We start from the raw sequence: 16804 nt of genomic DNA, 5'->3' as shown, positions 1-16804 counted from the left end.
AGTGGGGTCCAACCCCGGGTCCCCCGTGAGCACAGCAGGGCCTGGAATTGGGTGTCCTTTAGGGTTTGGCCTAGTGAGGGGTTTGGAGAGAGAACTGGGATGTCCAGTTCTGCCTGCCTATGCTTCTCAGCTTCCTGCAGGTTGCCAATTAGGAAGGAAGCGGTGGCCTACAATGGGGAGGCCTCAGCCACATCCTCCTCTTCCAAAGCACCTGGAATGATCCCCACCACCAGCCGGGCCTGGGCCTAACTGGGTCAGGAGTCTAGGTTGCTCAGAAGGGAGCTGGGGGAGGGAGGCATCAGGGCCCAGGCCCCCCCAGGCAGCTCCTGCCCTGCACCCTACCTGCCACATGACCGTGGGCCACTGTCTGGGCCTCCCAGGATGAATGGGGAGACCTGGACTCCTGCTGCTGAGGCGCTCAGGCTCCAGGTACCCACACTCAGCCCTGTAGCCGCCACCGTCTGGCCTGTTTGAAGGTCAGGGTCCATGCCCACCCAGAGCTGAAAATGAAACCAGGAAGCACTTGTTTTGAGACCGAGAAAGCAGGTGAGCTTGTCACTATGGTATCCCCTGGCCCCACCCTGTCCCTGCCTGGAGAAGGGAGCCCGGGACTGCCAGGAACCACTGGGAGAGGCTGGGACGCTGCCCTGGGACTCTGCCTGGCCTGGCTCAGACGTGCCCCTGGAAGGAAGGGAACTGTGGGGTCTGGGCTGGACCCTCTGAGTCCCAGAGCCATCTGGGCTCTGGTAGTCACCCTGGGCGAGGGGCTAGCAGCCGCAGCCACAGTGGAAGGTGCTGATCCCAGATCCTCCACTGTTCCAGAACAGATGGCTAGGGACCTGCCCACAGCCACCCAGCAGTGCAAGGGTCCTGCTGGGTTCCCCCCATAGCTGGTTCCCAAGATCCCTGGGCCCAGTGGCTGTGGGGAGGAGCTTGGGGAACCAGAGGAAGGGGGAGGCCAGGCCTGACCTGGGGCCCCCTGGTCCATCCCACAGGACCCCGTCCACCATGGGGCCAACACCAGCATTCCAACCCCTACACCTCTGCTCACACCAGCCCCCACCAGACACCTGCCGTGTGCACAGATCCCAATCTACCCACTTCTTTATCCAGGCTTGGTCAGGCTTCCCTCCCTCCCAGACATCTTCCCATCTTCCCTAGCACAGACTGCAGAGGCTTCTCACCTCTGGGACACAGAACCCAGGGTCTACCCCGACACAGACCGCAGAGGCTTCTCACTTCTGGGACACAGAACCCAGGGTCTACCCCGACACAGACCGCAGAGGCATCTCACCTCTGGGACACAGAACTCAGGGTCCACCCAGCACCCAAGGCCTGACATGCCCCCCTGGGGCTCCCTCTATGGTGGTGACAGGCTTCTGCCACCCTCTAGGGCTCATGGAAGACCTAGGCAAGGTAGGGGCTAACTGCCCCATGGGTGAAACAACTGTGAGCCACCAAGTCCCTGGGCCCTGGGGTCAGCACCCTGGGGTGGGTGGGGTCTTGGGCACACCTGGCACATCCTGGCCCCACTGGGCACACACACCAGAGCTGGTACCTCTTGCCTGAGCCCCTAACACCTGTCAGGCCAGCTGCTTCCCACAGACGCCTCTGCTTAGCTTAACATCTGCTGCCTCCTGGGCGGGTGCAAACACAGGCCTAGGCAGCGAGAGGGAAACCAAGGCCCAGAGAGGGACTCCTGGGTCCCAGGCCCCAGGATCAAGGCCCTGCCCTCAGCTCCCTCCCCACCCTCTTTCCTGGTGCCTGGTGCCTGGTCCATGACCCCAGCCAGTGTCCTGGGGCTCTACCTGTCACAGGCTGCTCTGAGCCAGACACAGGCACCCTTATGAAGGGCCCAGGCCTGCACCCAGCTGAGACACAGACTGGCCTCAAGGCCTGGCAGAAGCATCCTTCCCGTTTCCTATCCTCAACCCAGGCATTGGGCTCTGGGCCTATGCAACTCTGACCTCACTCCTCCACTCCCTGCCCAGACCCCAAGGTAGGCAGGCCTCTGCTGGAAGGACCCCAACCCCACAGCCTGGCTGGAGGGACTGGAGAGCTGAGGACCAGAGACTGCTGGGGCTGCAGGAGGTTCAGCACTGTGGGTACAGGAACCCTTCTTGGAGGAGGTGCCTCGGGAGCCTGTAGAGGGTGTGGTGTCGGGAAGGGTGGCTCCTGGCTGGAGGGGATGCGGCGACATGGCTGGAGTGCTGCACCTGAAGAGAAGGGTCGGGATCCCGAAGGTTCAGACTGGCTGCCCACCCGGCCCTTGCCCTCTGGTCTGGGGGGCAAAGGCCCCATGTCCCGGCCTAGGAGAGGCAGCCCGGCCCTCAGGGGGCTGGGGTTTGGGTGTGGGGCATACAGCAGGCACTAGGGGCTGTAGCACATTTCTGCTAAGACTGGGGTGGACACAGGGGCTTGGACCCTGACTCCAGAGCCCGCAGAGCCTGCACACACTCACCCTCTATGACACCTCCCTACATCCACACCCCACCCCCGGGGCAGGGAGGCATCCAAATCCCTGCACTGCATCTGCTGAGCCTCCCTGGCCATACCCTGGGGCAGCTCATGGCTCCAGGGCCCCAGGGCTCAAGTCTCAGCCCTGCCCCTTACCTGCACAGAGGTAAGAGAGCCAGCAGCAGAGCAGGAGGGGCCTCGCCCCACACCCAGGCCTGTGCTGGGTGCTCCTCACTGCTGTCCCTGTCCCTAACCCTAACACACACTTGGACCCAGGGCAGAGGTTATGGCACCAGGGGCCTGAAGGCAAAGAACCGAGGGCAAGAGTAGGGGAGGATGGCCCCGCATGGCTGGGATGAAGGGCGGTTGGCAGCCCATGGGTCTCCAAGTCACTGCCAGAGCAGCCTCCCAGCCCCCAGGAGCCACCAGGAGCCAGCTGCGGACAGGCATGTCTGGTGATAGACCGGGGCACCAGCTGGGAAGAGTCCAGGGAGGGTGGGCAGGTGGGTGCAGGAGTACGCAGTGGCCCAGGCAGGTGGTGAGAGTGGGCAGGCCAGGGGCTGGGCTGGGAGGCTGTGGTCCTGGAGCCTGGCTGCCCCTCACTTGGTGCTGTTCTGGGGCATCTCACTTGGTGCTGTTCTGAGGCATCCAGCGAGGCCATGGCATCACTAGAACCTTGAGGCCTCACACCACCTGGGCTTGCAGAAGGGCCTGGGTTCACTTCTCAGCCACATGGCCCAAGTGGAGGGAGCTGGCTGCCCTGGGGGCACTCGTGGGGAATTGGGAGAGTGCAGGTGGGTCCCATCTGTGTGCTGGGAAGACCCCAATGCTGCAAGGACAGGGGTGGGCAGTCTTAACCCCAGCCTGGCTGGGAGGAAGAACACACTGCGGGTCAGCAAACGGGCCCCACACCCACCCCGAGCTCTCCCCACTGCAGGCACCAGGACCCTCCCAGTCCCTCCTCCATGAGCGAGTGCTCAGAAAGGCAGGCCAAGCAGCACCATCGGCTACTTAGACTCTTCTGGACTGGGACCCCTACTCAGCTCCCACAGGGCGACACCCAGTCGAGGCTCGCAGGGCCTTGTTGATCTTTTTGGAACAGGAGGGGAGACCAGTTAGCCGGGCCAGTCTCCGACGCAGCCTGACAAGGCTGGACTCGCTCAACAGAGAACTTGGGGCCAGGCAGGGCCCTGGGCTGGCACCTGACGGGAGGTGGCGGTGACAGTGGGGGTGGCCGAGCAGGCAGCATCCCCCGACCCTCCACACCCATGGGAACGGTGGCCCGAGGGAGAGCCCAGCCTGGCCTTGGTCTCCACCTCCCAGGACCCACTCAACTCCCTGTGCTACGGGGCTGCGGAGCCAAGGCCAGAGTCCTCGAGGCTCCCACTGTCCTGAGGGTGACATGGGACACCAGAGAGCACATGGAGAGTTCAGAACGTTTCATTCAAAACCAGCCCAGCGGGATCCTTCCGTAGCAGGACTGTGGGTCACAGGGTGCCTGAGGGCTTGGTGGAGGGCCCCCCATGCCAGCAGCTGGCCTGGAGCCACCCCAGGGCTCGGAGTATTGCTTCCAGGCCTGCCTGGCCTCAGGGCTCGGCCCCTCATCTCCTTGGGGAGACGAGCAATGCCCAGGCTTTCTGGACTATGTCTCAGGATCCCCCGTGGATGGGCTGGGCCAGGGCTGAGGTAGGTCGGCCACCACAGGCTCACATCACAGCCTCCATATGCAGGATCCTCAGGGCCTCGGAGATCTGCGCACTGGGGTCCATCTGGCCGTACATGCCCACCAGGAAGGCCCGGTGCAGCAGCACAGCCGCGTGCTCTGTAGGGGAGATGGGGCCCCACACGTCACACTGGCCGTAGTGACCAGACCTTGGGACTTCCAAGAACCAGCTCTCAGGAGACTCTGCAGACTCCCCGAGGGCTGCCAGGGCCCCGGGTGGGGGACTAGTCCTCACCTTGGCACAGGAGGGTGTACTCAGGCAGGTTCCTGAGGGCTGTCTGCACCACCTCAAAATCCTGGCTGCCCAAGCAGTACATGAATGTGGGCAGGAAGTCAGCTGCGATGCTGAAAGAGCCAGGCACTTCAGTGGGCACCTCCACCCTGTGCCCACGTCAGGTCCCCACTCAACAGGAAGCCGCCTGGAAGCCTGGTCTGGCCATAGGTGGGTCAACCTGTCACCTGGGTTAGCAGGGCCCAGAGGGTGCTGGGACAGAGGCCGGCAGGGGCAGCAGGGCTGGCCTCACCTGGGGCTGTTCTGGATGGAGCGAAGTGCCAGGCTGAAGGCCAGGTTGCGGCAAGACTCCTCAGCCGAGCTCATCAGCCGCTGCAGGTTGGTCTGATGGGGGGAAAGGTGGGAGGTGTGTGACTGGGGGGTCCAGCCCCCATCGAGGCCCCTTCACCCCGTGGTCTCTTGGTCTCATGATAGTTGGTGGCAATGGCAGGGGACTCTAAGCTCCCATCCAGAGGGCAGGACACATGCACCACTGAGCAGTCCCAGCCTGGAGCCCCACCCGAAGCCCAGCCTTAGAGGACTCGCTGGGGCTTAGGGCGGGCACCGTGTGTGGGAGGCGGCCCTGCTGGGGTTCTCCAAGGGAGAAGCTCCTCCCAGTTCTCCCTCGGCCCCACCCGGCTCACTGAGAAGAAGCCCAGGATCTCAGGTCTCCGCCGGGACATCTCGTCTATGTCACTCAGAACCTCCAGCAGATCTAACACAGAGAGAGGGCCAGGTCAGAGCTGCAGGGCCCAGGCGGACCTCTGCCCACCCCACCCCAGCCACTCAGAGGGGGCAAGGCCCCGAGCACCACAGGATGGAAAGCACTGGCAAGCATAAGGCCAGTGACACCCTCAGTGGTCACCCGTGCCCAAGCTCTGCAGATGCCCATCACTGCTCCCACCAAGTGGCCTCCAAGGAGAGGGGCTAACCCCTCATGATGACCCCACATCCCGGGTGCTCTGAGTACCAAGTGTCCTCACCACCCAACCCCATCCAGGTCGCCCAGCCCTGGCTCTTCTCTGAAGGTGGCCACTGGTCCTGCCCACTTGCCTGGCCTCTTCCCGTCGTGCCCCCACCACCTCAGGGGGCTCCTCTGCTTTTTAATGTGAAGCAGAGCAGCCCCCTCCAGCTCCCCTGGGCCCTTGAGTTTCTAAGGCCCTCTCTGGGGGTGCTCCCCACTGTGAGGAACGGCCCACTCACCCAAAGCCCAGTGTGGGCCATGCTCACACCAAAATCAGTGCCCAGACAGCTGCTGCCCACAGCCCCGTGGGACCCAGGGTGCCGACCAGACACTGATCTCGAGTGGGTGAAGCAGGGCCCCAACTCACCCTCCACCGTCTGGCCCCGGGAAAGCCGCTTCATGTAGGGGGCCATCTCGGCCATGGTCAGAGGGGTGAACAGGGAGACGCTGACCAGGGGCAAGGAGCCAGCAGAGCTCTCCTCTGGAAGACAGCGTTAGTGCTGCGGGAGGGTGGGAGCGGCAGGACGGGCCACACTGAAGCACCAGGGCCTGCCCTCCCCAGAGCACAGCGGCCACCACCCAGGCTCCCAGGATGCGTGTACACAGCAGCGCTCCATAAACAGGGTGGAGCCATAGGCTGGAAGCTGCCTTTGGATTGGGCGCAGGCACCTTTGGGAGTCTCCCTGCTGGGCTTCTCGCAATGCAGGCCACGACCCACTGGGCACAAGGCAGGATGGTCCCTTGGGCCCTGGATCTGGCACTCTTCCAGCAGCATGGGAGAGACCTGCTGTGGCACTATATCATCTTCAGGTGGGAGACAGAGACCTAATGCGGCATCCTGTCTCCCTCAGGAGGGGACAGAGATCAGCTGTGGCACCGTGTCACCCTCAGGTGGGGGGACAGAGACCTGCTGTGATCTCGTGTCATCGTCAGGCAGGGAAGGACGGGAGTGAAGAGCCAAGGACAAGCCCAGCTCAGCAGAACCAGTGGAGGCTTCCTGGGGAGGGATGCCTGGGACAAGCGCTGGTGGGCAGGGGATGTGCTGGGGAGGTGGGGTGATGTGCTGGAGGTGGGGTGATGTGCTGTGGTGGGGGGTATGGGAGGGTGGGGGATCTGCCAGGGGTGGGGGTGATGTGCCAGGCCTGGGGGGTATGTGCTGTGGGGAAGGGGGGGCGAGAGATCTGCCAGGGGCAGGGCTGGTGTGGCAGGGGCAGGGCAATGTGCTGGGATGGGTGTGCTGACGCCCAGTCAGGTACCAGTCAGCGCTTAGCCCATGTGAGGTGGGCCAGGGGCCAGCCAGCAAGGTCCCAGGCTCACAAAGCCCCCATCGGGAGCCTCGGACAGCCCAGGTCTGGCTGTGCAGTCAGGAAAACCAGGCCCTGCAGGACTGTTCCACAGCTGCTTCCGGCAGCCCCCACCAGCCCCCGTCAGCTCCACTCACCCTCGCCCTCCTCATCCAGGCCTCGGTCGGCCCTCCCGTCTCTGCTAGGCAGGCTGAGCCCTGCGAGGAGGGACTTCAGCATGACCAAGTCACTGTTGTCGAAAGATAGGTCGCTGGGGGGAGAAGACACTTTCACTTGGGAGGAACACTCTGGCAGGCCGAAAGCTGGGTCAGGGGTCAAACTAGGGTGGCATGGAAGGGCATGGACGCAGGTACACAGGAGAGGCTGGGATGCTCACGGGGAGGGCCAGGCGGGGAGGCCCTGTATGCATGGAATGGGCAGAGAGCTATAGGGGTCAGTTGGGACAGCTCCGGCGCAGAAGGGGCAGCCTCTGCACCCTGGGATGAGCACCACACTCAGCAGCCCTCCCTGGCCTCAGGAGCTGCAGATCTGACCCAACACGGCCTTGCCGGGAGGGCCCCCCAGAGCCTGGCTGGACCCTCGCCCGAGGCCTGAGGCTTTCCTGGAGCCTGTGGGCACTCACTGGAGTGGGTCGGCGTGCTTCTGCAGGAAGGAGACAGCTGCGGGGGCGTTGCAAGTGATGTACTTGTGGATGAACTGCACAAACTTGTTGATGAAAGCGGCCAGGTGGCGGGAGGACTTCCTGTAATTCTGCAAAGGAAAAGCTGTGCCCTCGAGTTGCTCTGCCCTGTGGGGCCGAAACAGAGCCTGTGCTCCCTTCCTGCTCCCAGAGTCTCAGGCCACAGACCCCACAGCCAACGAGCCCCCTGTGCCAACCACCATGGATGGCATCATGGGCCTGAGGCATGGCCTGTCAGGGTGTGGATATGGCGGCTGTCTGGGGCACATGCCCGGATAAATGAGGGGCTTGAGGTGGCACAAGGGAAATGCAGAAAGCAGCATGGAGGGTCTGGGCTAGGTTTCTCCAGCATGTGGGCCCTCCAGGCACATGACAGGCAGTGGGCAGGGGCTTCCCAGTGTGGGAGCTGGTCCCCAGGGCAGGGGGCCTGGCCTGGGCCCTGGCCGCAGGGGTCTTCCCAGTCCCGGGTAGATGATGAGGGCCCAGGCCAGGGCCAAGGGAGTAAAAGGGAGCGGAAGGGAGCGTGAGGGCAGGCAGTGGGAGCACGCACCAGCAGCAGGCGGATGAAGGACAGCAGGCAGTCCCACAGCGCCCCCTGGTGCTCGCTGCGGAACACATGCGGCTGCAGCAGCTCCAGAAGGCCCAGCACGTGCAGGAAGCAGCTCAGGTGATTCTGCTGCCGGAACTCCTGGAAGTTGAGGTGGGTGCGGCCGTGCAGGAGAGCCGCGATCATGGGCAGGTGCCTGCGGGCGGGTGAGGGCCCAGTCAGCCCTGGCCAGCCGGCTCACCTAGCACACATCCCCAGGAGGGCCCCACTGCCTGAGCCCTGGGGGCCAGACCCTGTGCTGCTCGCCCCCACCTGCCCTAGGAAGTGGGGATGAATCGCTCCTCTCTGGGGCCCACCCAGGTCCTCCCGCCTGACGCTCAGCCCAGGGCTCTGACTTCCTCTGTCAACCTCAACTGCAAACCCTTTGCTTTGTGTATGTGTTTTTGTTTTTTCTTTTTTAAATTATTATTTTTCTTTTTTGTTTCTTCATGGACAGAATGTTTTTGTAATTTTGAAAGGGAGTTTCGCTCTTGTTGCCCAGGTTGGAGAGCCTCAGGCCCCTGGTTAAACCAAAGTCTGGCAAGGGCAGGGCTTCTGGGGCAGTACCTGAGCAGCAGCAGCGGGTGAGCCACCGCCAGCTTCCTGCAGGCCATGCTGGCGTCTGTCCCTCGGTTCTCTGACGCCCTGGAGTCGCTGGTGTCCGCAAGGAGTGTGATGAAACGGTGGATGAGACCATCCAGCTGCAGGGAAGGGCACTGTGAGGCCAGGGTCTGCAGGCTCCCCTCGCCTGCCCGCCCACACTCAGCCTGGCTGCCAGCTGCAGCCAAGATCCACCTCGTGCCAAGCCATGAGCAGAGGAACTGGCTCCTCCATGGCTTCCGTGGGCACCTCGGGAGAGTAGGCTGGCTACCCCACAAAGGATAAAAGCAAAGCTCAGCACCAAATGAGGTACTGAGCAGGAAACAAGCCAAAACTGCACATCAGCCAAGCACGATGGCTCACACCTGTGATCCCAGCACTTTGGGAGGCCGAGACAGGAAGATCACCAGAGCCCAGGAGTTCAAGACCAGCTTGGGCAACATGGTGAGACCCCCGTTTCTATTTTAAAAATACAAAAAGATTAATTGGGTGTGGTGGTGCGTGCCTGTGGTCCCAGCTACTCGGGAGGCTGAGGTGGGAGGATCACTTGAGCACGGGAGGTTGAGGCTGCAGTGAGCTACGATGGTGCCACTACACTCCAGCCTCGGCAACAGACACCCCACCTCAAAACCACCCCCACAAACCTGCTTATAGAGGGTGATTTCAACGTGTAAAACAACATATAAGTGAAAAATCACAAGCAGAAATGATTAAAAAGTCAGCTGCTCTCTGATACCAGCAGAAGACAGGCTGTAGGTTCCAGTCAGCGAAGGGGGAGCCAGGACAGAAAGCCCAGCCCTCCCTCCAGGGTGACTGTAAAGGAGCAGACCCAGCTGCCCACCAAGACCTGTGCACAAGGCCCCAGCAGCTGTGACTGCTCCAAACTGGACGTGACCCCACATCTACCAGCAGGTGAATGAATAAATCAATGGTCGATCCACACAATGGCAGGCTGCTCGGTGCCCGTGACACCACGAGTCTCCAGGCTGTGCTGGACAGCACCCAGTGAACAGACTACCCGAAGGCTCCCTTGGTAGCAAACTCAATGCAAATAAACCCACAGGGCTGCAGGGCAGCACAGACCGGGAAGGGGCAGGAGGGTTTGTGGCCTCTGCCCTCCCTCCCTGCCCAGCCGGGGCTCCTGGGAGTGCAGCAGGGAGCAGCGGAGTGGTGCTCTCACCTTGCAGATGCTGCTGCCAGCGGCCCCTTCACTGTGCAGCAGGACCTCGGGCACGGGCACCCGAAGCTCCGGCCGCTGCAGGTAGAGCTGCAGGAGGAGGTCTCGGCAGCGCCTGCCCAGCACACTGGAAGACAGAGGGGATTCACTGAGCGGACGGGGCCAGGCATAACGGGACCCCACCTGGGACTGGGCCTCGACTCCCCCAGGGGCTCACTCCCAGGCAGCATCCAGGGCTGGGGGGCCTGAGCACCTGTCTCCCCGCTGCTGGATGCAGCCCGCCAGGTGGTCCGTCACCTTCCTGATGCTCTCGTCGTCCCCGTGGCAGCAGCTGAGCAGCAGGGGCAGCCGGGCCTGGATGAGGCTGCAGGCAGCTGCATCCCCATCCTGGCTCCGCGTCTCAGCCTCGGCCAGGATCAGCTCCACCAGGCTGATGAGTTCTGGGCCCTGGACCCGCAGCACCAGCTCCTCCCGCCGCTTCTGCAACAGGCACCTGCATCAGCCCCAGAGCGGCACCCCCTCTCAGGGACGGGCCACCCTCCCAAGACCTGCCTGCGGTGTACGCTGGTCCCGCCCCTGCCAGATGCGAGGAACGTGGATGCAGGCCCAGAGGAAGTCCAGAGAGGCGGAGGGGTCGAACCTAGGGGGAGGCATGGGTTCCACTGAGCATTTGGTGTCTCATCTCCGCGTGGGAGACGCCCATCAGAGCTGGCACTGGGAGAGTTCTGGTGAAGGCCAGTGCACACACAGCCCAGTCGGGGACGAGGAGGTGCCCACCTTTGCTCCCGGCTCTTGCCCAGCAGGACACGGATACACTGGTGTAGCGTGGGCCAGCTGGACTGGTGTGTGAAGAGGGCCAAGAGGTAGGGGCGGAACGAGAGTACCTGGGCCTGACCTTTGCTCTGTGGAGGAAGGAAGAAGACCGGATGGCCTCACCTGGGCCAATGTTGGCAGGCTCAGCTTCCCCGTGAAGCCACTCAGAGCAGAGGCTTAGGGTACTCCTGGTGACACCAGGCCCCATCGTGTGGTGCCGGAGGGTCCCTCCTGGTGCCTGCGCAGTGCCTCCCCACCTGTTCCCACAGGAGCCATGCCACAGGGCAGAGGTGCCCGGGCCTCTGTGCAGCCCTTCTGGTGAGGCTGTCCCTCCCCTTTGGGGGACCTGGGGAACCCTGCACCTGCCGTCCCTTCTCCTGGCCATAGCCCCATTCCCTTCGGGAAGATGGAGGCCCCTGCATGATCTACAGGGTTTGGTGGGGCTGACCCACCCATCCACCCACCCCATCCCACATCTGACTGGTCACAGTGCTGGTCCACAGGTGACCATGACCCTGGCCTGGGTTCTGCTGGAGCCAATGGGGGACCCTGCCCTTCCTCTGGGCTGCTACAGGGACACATGGGCTCAGAGCAGGGGGGCTGCTAGAGCCCTGTAAGGCTCGCCCAGGCCAAGGCTGCAGCACTCTGGGTTGGGAAGAGCCCTTTGCCCCGGGGTGGGTCCCATGCTGAAGCTGGTGCCACCCACCTTCCTCCGGGAGAAGAGCAGTCTGTGCTGAAGGTCAGGGCAGCTGCTGACCACCTCGGGGTCCAGCATCTCCAGCCAGTCCACCAGGAGGCCCGACGAGGGCCCCAACGGCACGGCCTCCAGGCTACAGAAAAAAGGAGGCTCAGGGAGGGGTCAGTGCCACCGGCCCACCTGCCCCAGCCATGTGCAGCGCCCCAGCTCACCTGCCACCGTCGGCGCCCGGCTTCCCTGCAGCCAGGGGCTCCTCCTCCTGCAGCAGCAGGGAACTCACCACCACCACGGGCTTGGAGGCTGGAAACGGGGCAGCAGCATCCGGGGTGGCAGAAAAGAGTGCTCTCAGCAGCTCCTCCAGATGCGGGGACTGCACCTCGATCAGCCCCCGGAGGACTGCACGAGGGACAGAGGGACATGCGGGTCACTCCCAGGTTGGGGAGGTGCCACCAAGTGGGCGTGGGCTGGTCAGGGCGGGATGTGGGGTATGTGTGGGACCCAACGGAAGGCCCAGCCGGGGCTAGAGTGTAGCCAGAACCGGGGCTCACTTTGCTGGGTGCAGCAGTGATTGGCAGCAAGAAGGAGCCTCAGGCTTGGGTCTTCCCAGGGCCCCAGCGGCCCAAGGGGACTGGGCCAGGAAGATACCTTTGCTGATAAGCTCTGGCTCCACGCTGCACTGCTCCCCAGACCTTAGGGTGGCGATGACGGCACGGATGGTAGAGCTGATCACCTCCAGGTCCTGACGGAAGGCCAGGGCCTCCGCCAGGCGCAGGAGCCCCCCTCGCACTGTGGGAAGACTCTGTCAGCACCCCGAGGCTCCAGCACTCACCCCTCTCAGTGTGCCCCATCCTGGGAGGCCCCAAGGTGGAAGAGCTCCCTTGGGTCCTCACAGGCACCCACACCCCATGCCACTCCCCAGGCCTCGGGGAGCCAGGCCACTTGGCCACTCCATGTGCCCCCATCCAATGCCCCCGGCCACCTGCCAGTCCGGCAGGGTCCTCACCATCACTGAGCCTGCACCCAGCTGAGGCCTGGCTGGCAAGCAGCCTGAGCTGTGCCCGCAGGGGCCCACCCTCCACACCGGGGCTGTCCAGCCACTGCAGCATCTGCAGGAGCACCTTCAGGAAGAGTGACGAGAAGCCGGTGTCCTGTGGCACACAGCACTGTGGGGACAAAGAGGCCCATGGCTATCCTGGCAGACGACAGCTGACCCCTGCCACTCACCATCCTCAGAGGACATGGGGACCCAGCACTCAAGGCCCAGAGCAGGGGCAATGAGGCTGCTGGGACTTGCCGTGACCAGCACCTGCGGCCCAGGCCAACCTCATCCCTCCTGCTGCCTGAAATGGTGCCTCCCCTGCATGGGCCCAGACAACCTCGAAAAGACCCTTTCGAAACCCCCAGCTGGTTAGGGTTCGCATGCAGCTCAGGAGAAGAAATTAACACAGACACACAAGCAAAACAGTCCCAAGCAGACACCAGCGGACAGGGAAAGCGAGGAAGGAGTGCTGAGCCTGGGTGGTGGCATGTGAATAGGCAGAAGCTGTGCCACCCCCACCTCCCAATCTGGGGGAATGCTCACTGAAAAAAGTGGACCCTGCCCCCGCTCCCTGGGGCCCTGTCCTTTTTCACTTAGAAACTGAGACCCGAGACCCACAGAGAAGCAGTCGCAGAACATCCAGGCCATCCTGCAGGAGGCCGAGTCCTCACCGACCTCCTCCCTCCTCTCACCTCCCACCCGAGGGGCTCTGGGTACCTGGTACTGGGAAAGCTGGCGCATCAGCGGGCAGGCCAGGAAGTGGCTGCGGTGCATGGACATCACCAGGGCACCACCGTGTGGGGAGCTGAGCAGGGTGGCGAGGGCCTGCAGGACTCGCACCGTGATGCCCGGCACCTCGGGGTTGCCCTGGACGACTCGGGCCAGCTCCTGACCCAGGGCCTGCTGCAGGGCGAGCGCCACGGGGCGGGGACTGGAGCTCTGCCACCGAGGGTCTGGGCTGAGTGGGAAGATCTGAAACAGGACAGGGTGGTATCAGGGGGAGGCAGGGGGGAGGGGGAGGGGGAGGAGGAGGGCAGAGATGCTAAGCGCCTGATGCAGCTCCATGCCAGAACACCATCCCATTGTGTCCCTGTTCATTTGTGGCCCCCACCTTGTGGCCTCAGGAGCCCAGGGCCATTAAGACCTGTGATGGGGAATGGTGAGGGACCCCAACACCCAGGAGCTGCCCCAGAGGACAAAGGTGTCCAGAGCCTGCCCGGGGCCCACAAGGCTCCATCAGGATCCCCAGCTCCAGCAGCAAGACCTCGGGCAAGCCCTGCAACCTCAGCTTCTGCATCGAACCGGGTGCCCCACAGAGGGGTGTGCAAGGATGGCAGGAAGGGTGTGGGGCGACCCCCTTCCCCAATGTTAGCCTGAGCCTCCCTCTGAGAGCACGGGGGTATTACGTAAAGCAGTGTGCCAGTGTCTGGCAGTCCCACGTGTAAAGGCTGCTGTGCGTGCAAGACAGCAGGGGAGGCTGCACCCGGGAAGAGGGGCTGCAGATGGAGACCTAGGAGCAGCGGCATCACTACCTGGAGGAACATGCCGGCCAGGTCGTCCTCAGGGCCCAGCACGCGCAGCTGGGTCCCTGCCCGAATCCGGCCCTGGCCTGAGGGCTGCTCGGGGCTGCTCTTTGGTTTGGGTGCCTCTATGCTGTCTGCAGAGACAGGAGAACCATCAGTGGTTGGACACTTTCTGACCGGCTTTCAGTGGTGGGAGCTTCGCAAACCATGGCCAGCCCTGCCCAGGGACCGTCACCCAGACCTGGGGGCTGTGCTCCCCAAGGACCCCAGGTCTTACTCAGGACCACAGGGATCTGACTCTGAACTGGAATTCGCCAGCTGGCCAGAGACAAACACCAACCAAAGACGGGCTGAGAGCCTCTGTGAGAGGCTGTCAGGTGGTATCCGCAAGTGAGCACTGCCCCCTCCCCAGGCTGGGTGTCTGTGCGGGCCCCACCCCTTCCCAGTACCTCGGCGGGGCGGCAAGGAGGCTGTGAGCAGGGAGTGGAAGGTCTGGCCTCCAGAGGCGCCTCGCTCATGCTGGACCTCTACCAGGTGGGCCATGTAATCTGCAGATAGCAGCAGGGTCACACCTGGGCACGGCCAGGGGCCAGGGAGCAAGTCCTTCCCTCTCCACAGAAACCAGAGCTGGGGATACCCCCACGGTCACTAACGCTTCCCAAGGACTTCTGAAGCTAGGCGGGCTCAGTCGGCCTTGAGAGCCCCAACATCTCCCTCTAAGCTCAAAACAGCCCGAGTGGGTGCCTGGCCCGGGGTTGGGGCGGGCCCAGGGCTTGGCTCTCTCCTGACTATGCCAGCCTCATCAACCCACCACTCTAAGCCTGCCCATGTGTACCATCCATGCCCACCTGACCTCGGATCACCCACCTGCTTTGGGTGGGCCCACCCAGGCCCCAAAGCACCTGGCCAGGCTGAGGCTGGCACTAGGTGTGCAACCCCACCCCGCAGGTCCCCGGCATCTTACTCTTGTCCATGATGTTCTGCTCCAGCGTCTGGGGGTCGTGGGCCACTGCCTGGTCCAGGAACTGGAGGAGTTTGCTCATGCTGGACACGGGGATGCCGAAGGACTGCACAAACAGCAGCAGCTGCTGCGGCTCCAGGTCCTGCAGAGCTGAGGGTGCATGTGCTCGGTGACGCCACCCAAGACCCTGGCAATGTGCACTCAGGACCCCACCAGAGACCCTGGGCCACATGGGCTCAGAGACCCCACCCAAGACACACACTTGGTGGCCCCAGCTAGGGCTGCATGCACCTGGTGACCCCACTCAAGACCTGGGGCATTGTATACTTGGTGGCCCCACCCGACACCTGGGGCCGCAGAAGGGGGCAGCAGCTTGGGACCGCCTTGGGCCCTGGATGGCAGCTCGGGGGTGGGGTGGACGCTCAGGAGGGTGTATGGTGGCATGGAGCGGCGCACCTCCCTGCTGCATGCAGGCCACTGTGGCTGTCTCCTCTCTAGGCATACAGGAGCCTAGACCCCTTGGCGGTCGTGGGCCTCCTGAGCCAGCCCCACTCACTCACCAAGCCATCTACCATGTCCCCTCACTGTGCCCAGGCACCAGCCCTACTGACCTGCGCTGACCCAGGCCCCTTGCTCAGCCCTTGCTGGGGCCCCCTTCAAGGACCAACTCAGAGGCCCCACTACTTCCCCTCCTCCCCTCCAACACCAGACCACTTTTCTTTCCATCCAGGACCTGTTTCTCACTCCAGGTCCCTAAGCCTGACAGTAGGCCCTATCGGACAGGCAAGTACAGGCCGTCTTAGGTCTCCTAGGGCCCAGCACAGCCCTGTGTGGCCAGGACATATGATCTGCAGGATCCCGAGGCCAACCAGCCAGCCCTTTCCTCTGCTACGGCTGGAGGCCGCCCAGGCCCACGAGGAGCAGGCAAGGTGCCCAGGATCCCCGAGTCAGCAGCCCCCGCCCAAGCCCAGCCTGGCTGTACTGGTGTCCACCAGGTGGGGAACCTCAGAGCGTAGGAGCATGTGAGAGGCCTGGGACCCCTGAGTCAGCAGCCCCCACCCGAGCCCAGCCTGGCCATACCAGCGTCCACCAGGCGGAGCACCTCAGAGCGGATCATGCGCAGCTTCAGCCAGTCAGGCAGCAGCAGCGCCTCCTCTGACGTGTCCACCAGGAAGGCGGTGGGTAGCGGCTTCTTCTCTGGAAACCAGATGTCCAGCAGTGCCTGGAACTCGCTGTCGTCAGCTTCAGGAAGGACAACAGGTGAGCAGTCTTCAGACCCACCAGGAGCCCAGCCCCAAGCACAGCTGGTGCCAAGGCTGGAGGCACCTCCTCTCCCAAGGGGGACTCTGAGGCTTGGGAGGAGCAGGGGAGGCTCCCGTGCTAGGTGAGCACTTGCTACATGCAGATGCTTTGTGTTAAGAGAACACAGACGCAGCAGGAGGGCGGACGGCGTTACTGCCATTTTGTCTTGGCCAAGTGACATGTGTGTGTCCCTGCCCAGCCCCTGCTGGGCTCTACTTGGGGCTCTACTTGGCTGAACTAGGTCCTGTCCAGCTGTCTGGCTCCACAAAGCTAATGGAAAACCCCACAGGCCCAGGCCTGCATGGGGCCACCTTCCCCTGCTGCCCTTCCCAAGGGTGATGCCTGTGACCATATATGCCTCCCAACAGGGGTCACCACACTGGCAGAGCCCACCCACGTTCACCTGACTCCCAGCAAAGGGGTTCCACCCCCTCACCCCACTGGCAGACACAATGGGGTGATGTGGGAGCAGTTCCTGGTATCATCCAGGAGCAAAGGAAAGGCTACAGCCGCAGAGGGCACGGCCAGTGGGCACCAGATTCCAAAAACTGCGCTGGCCGGAGTGTCCTCAGGGCCACATGCCTGGGCCCTGGGGAGAGGACCTGCGTGCCTGGCAGCCTCATGCCACACCTCCACCCAGTGAAACCCTGAGTTTGCCCCTCCTGGGCACCATGGACCTGCACAGCTGGGCTGGGGCAGTGAGGACTC

The 16804-nt window shown here is 63.4% G+C and overlaps 1 protein-coding gene across 3 annotated transcripts in view; it reads right to left on the bottom strand.

Moving 5' to 3' along the window:
* Positions 1-3881: 3881 nt before the first annotated feature.
* INTS1 (integrator complex subunit 1) overlaps positions 3882-16804 on the bottom strand; it is a 33402-nt gene continuing 20479 nt past the window's right edge. Inside the window, exons 26-48 of one of the 3 annotated variants that reach the window (XM_064366626.1) lie at positions 15875-16036; positions 14798-14944; positions 14283-14381; positions 13843-13967; positions 13028-13282; positions 12275-12434; positions 11917-12057; positions 11484-11667; positions 11281-11404; positions 10539-10663; positions 10314-10401; positions 10015-10241; positions 9765-9888; positions 8552-8685; positions 7949-8141; positions 7342-7469; positions 6857-6969; positions 6085-6219; positions 5783-5896; positions 5096-5166; positions 4705-4796; positions 4416-4525; positions 3882-4279 (exon numbers count right to left, since the gene is read on the bottom strand). In XM_064366626.1, coding sequence (XP_064222696.1) covers positions 4164-4279; positions 4416-4525; positions 4705-4796; positions 5096-5166; positions 5783-5896; positions 6085-6219; positions 6857-6969; positions 7342-7469; positions 7949-8141; positions 8552-8685; positions 9765-9888; positions 10015-10241; positions 10314-10401; positions 10539-10663; positions 11281-11404; positions 11484-11667; positions 11917-12057; positions 12275-12434; positions 13028-13282; positions 13843-13967; positions 14283-14381; positions 14798-14944; positions 15875-16036 — 3167 coding nt within the window. In that variant the 3' untranslated portion in view covers positions 3882-4163. Of the gene's footprint in view, positions 4280-4415; positions 4526-4704; positions 4797-5095; positions 5167-5782; positions 5916-6084; positions 6220-6856; positions 6970-7341; positions 7470-7948; positions 8142-8551; positions 8686-9764; positions 9889-10014; positions 10242-10313; positions 10402-10538; positions 10664-11280; positions 11405-11483; positions 11668-11916; positions 12058-12274; positions 12435-13027; positions 13283-13842; positions 13968-14282; positions 14382-14797; positions 14945-15874; positions 16037-16804 lie in introns of those variants that run through there. The other 2 variants (XM_012470908.2, XM_064366627.1) reach the window with 2 other exon arrangements.

This window comes from Aotus nancymaae, unplaced genomic scaffold, assembly GCF_030222135.1.
Source record: "Aotus nancymaae isolate 86718 unplaced genomic scaffold, 86718_ANA_hifiasm-v0.15.2.pri h1tg000064l_1, whole genome shotgun sequence".
NCBI classification, from domain to species: Eukaryota; Metazoa; Chordata; class Mammalia; order Primates; family Aotidae; genus Aotus; species Aotus nancymaae.
The sequence above is the reverse complement of the archived record's forward strand: the minus strand, read 5'-3'. Positions and strand labels throughout refer to the sequence as shown.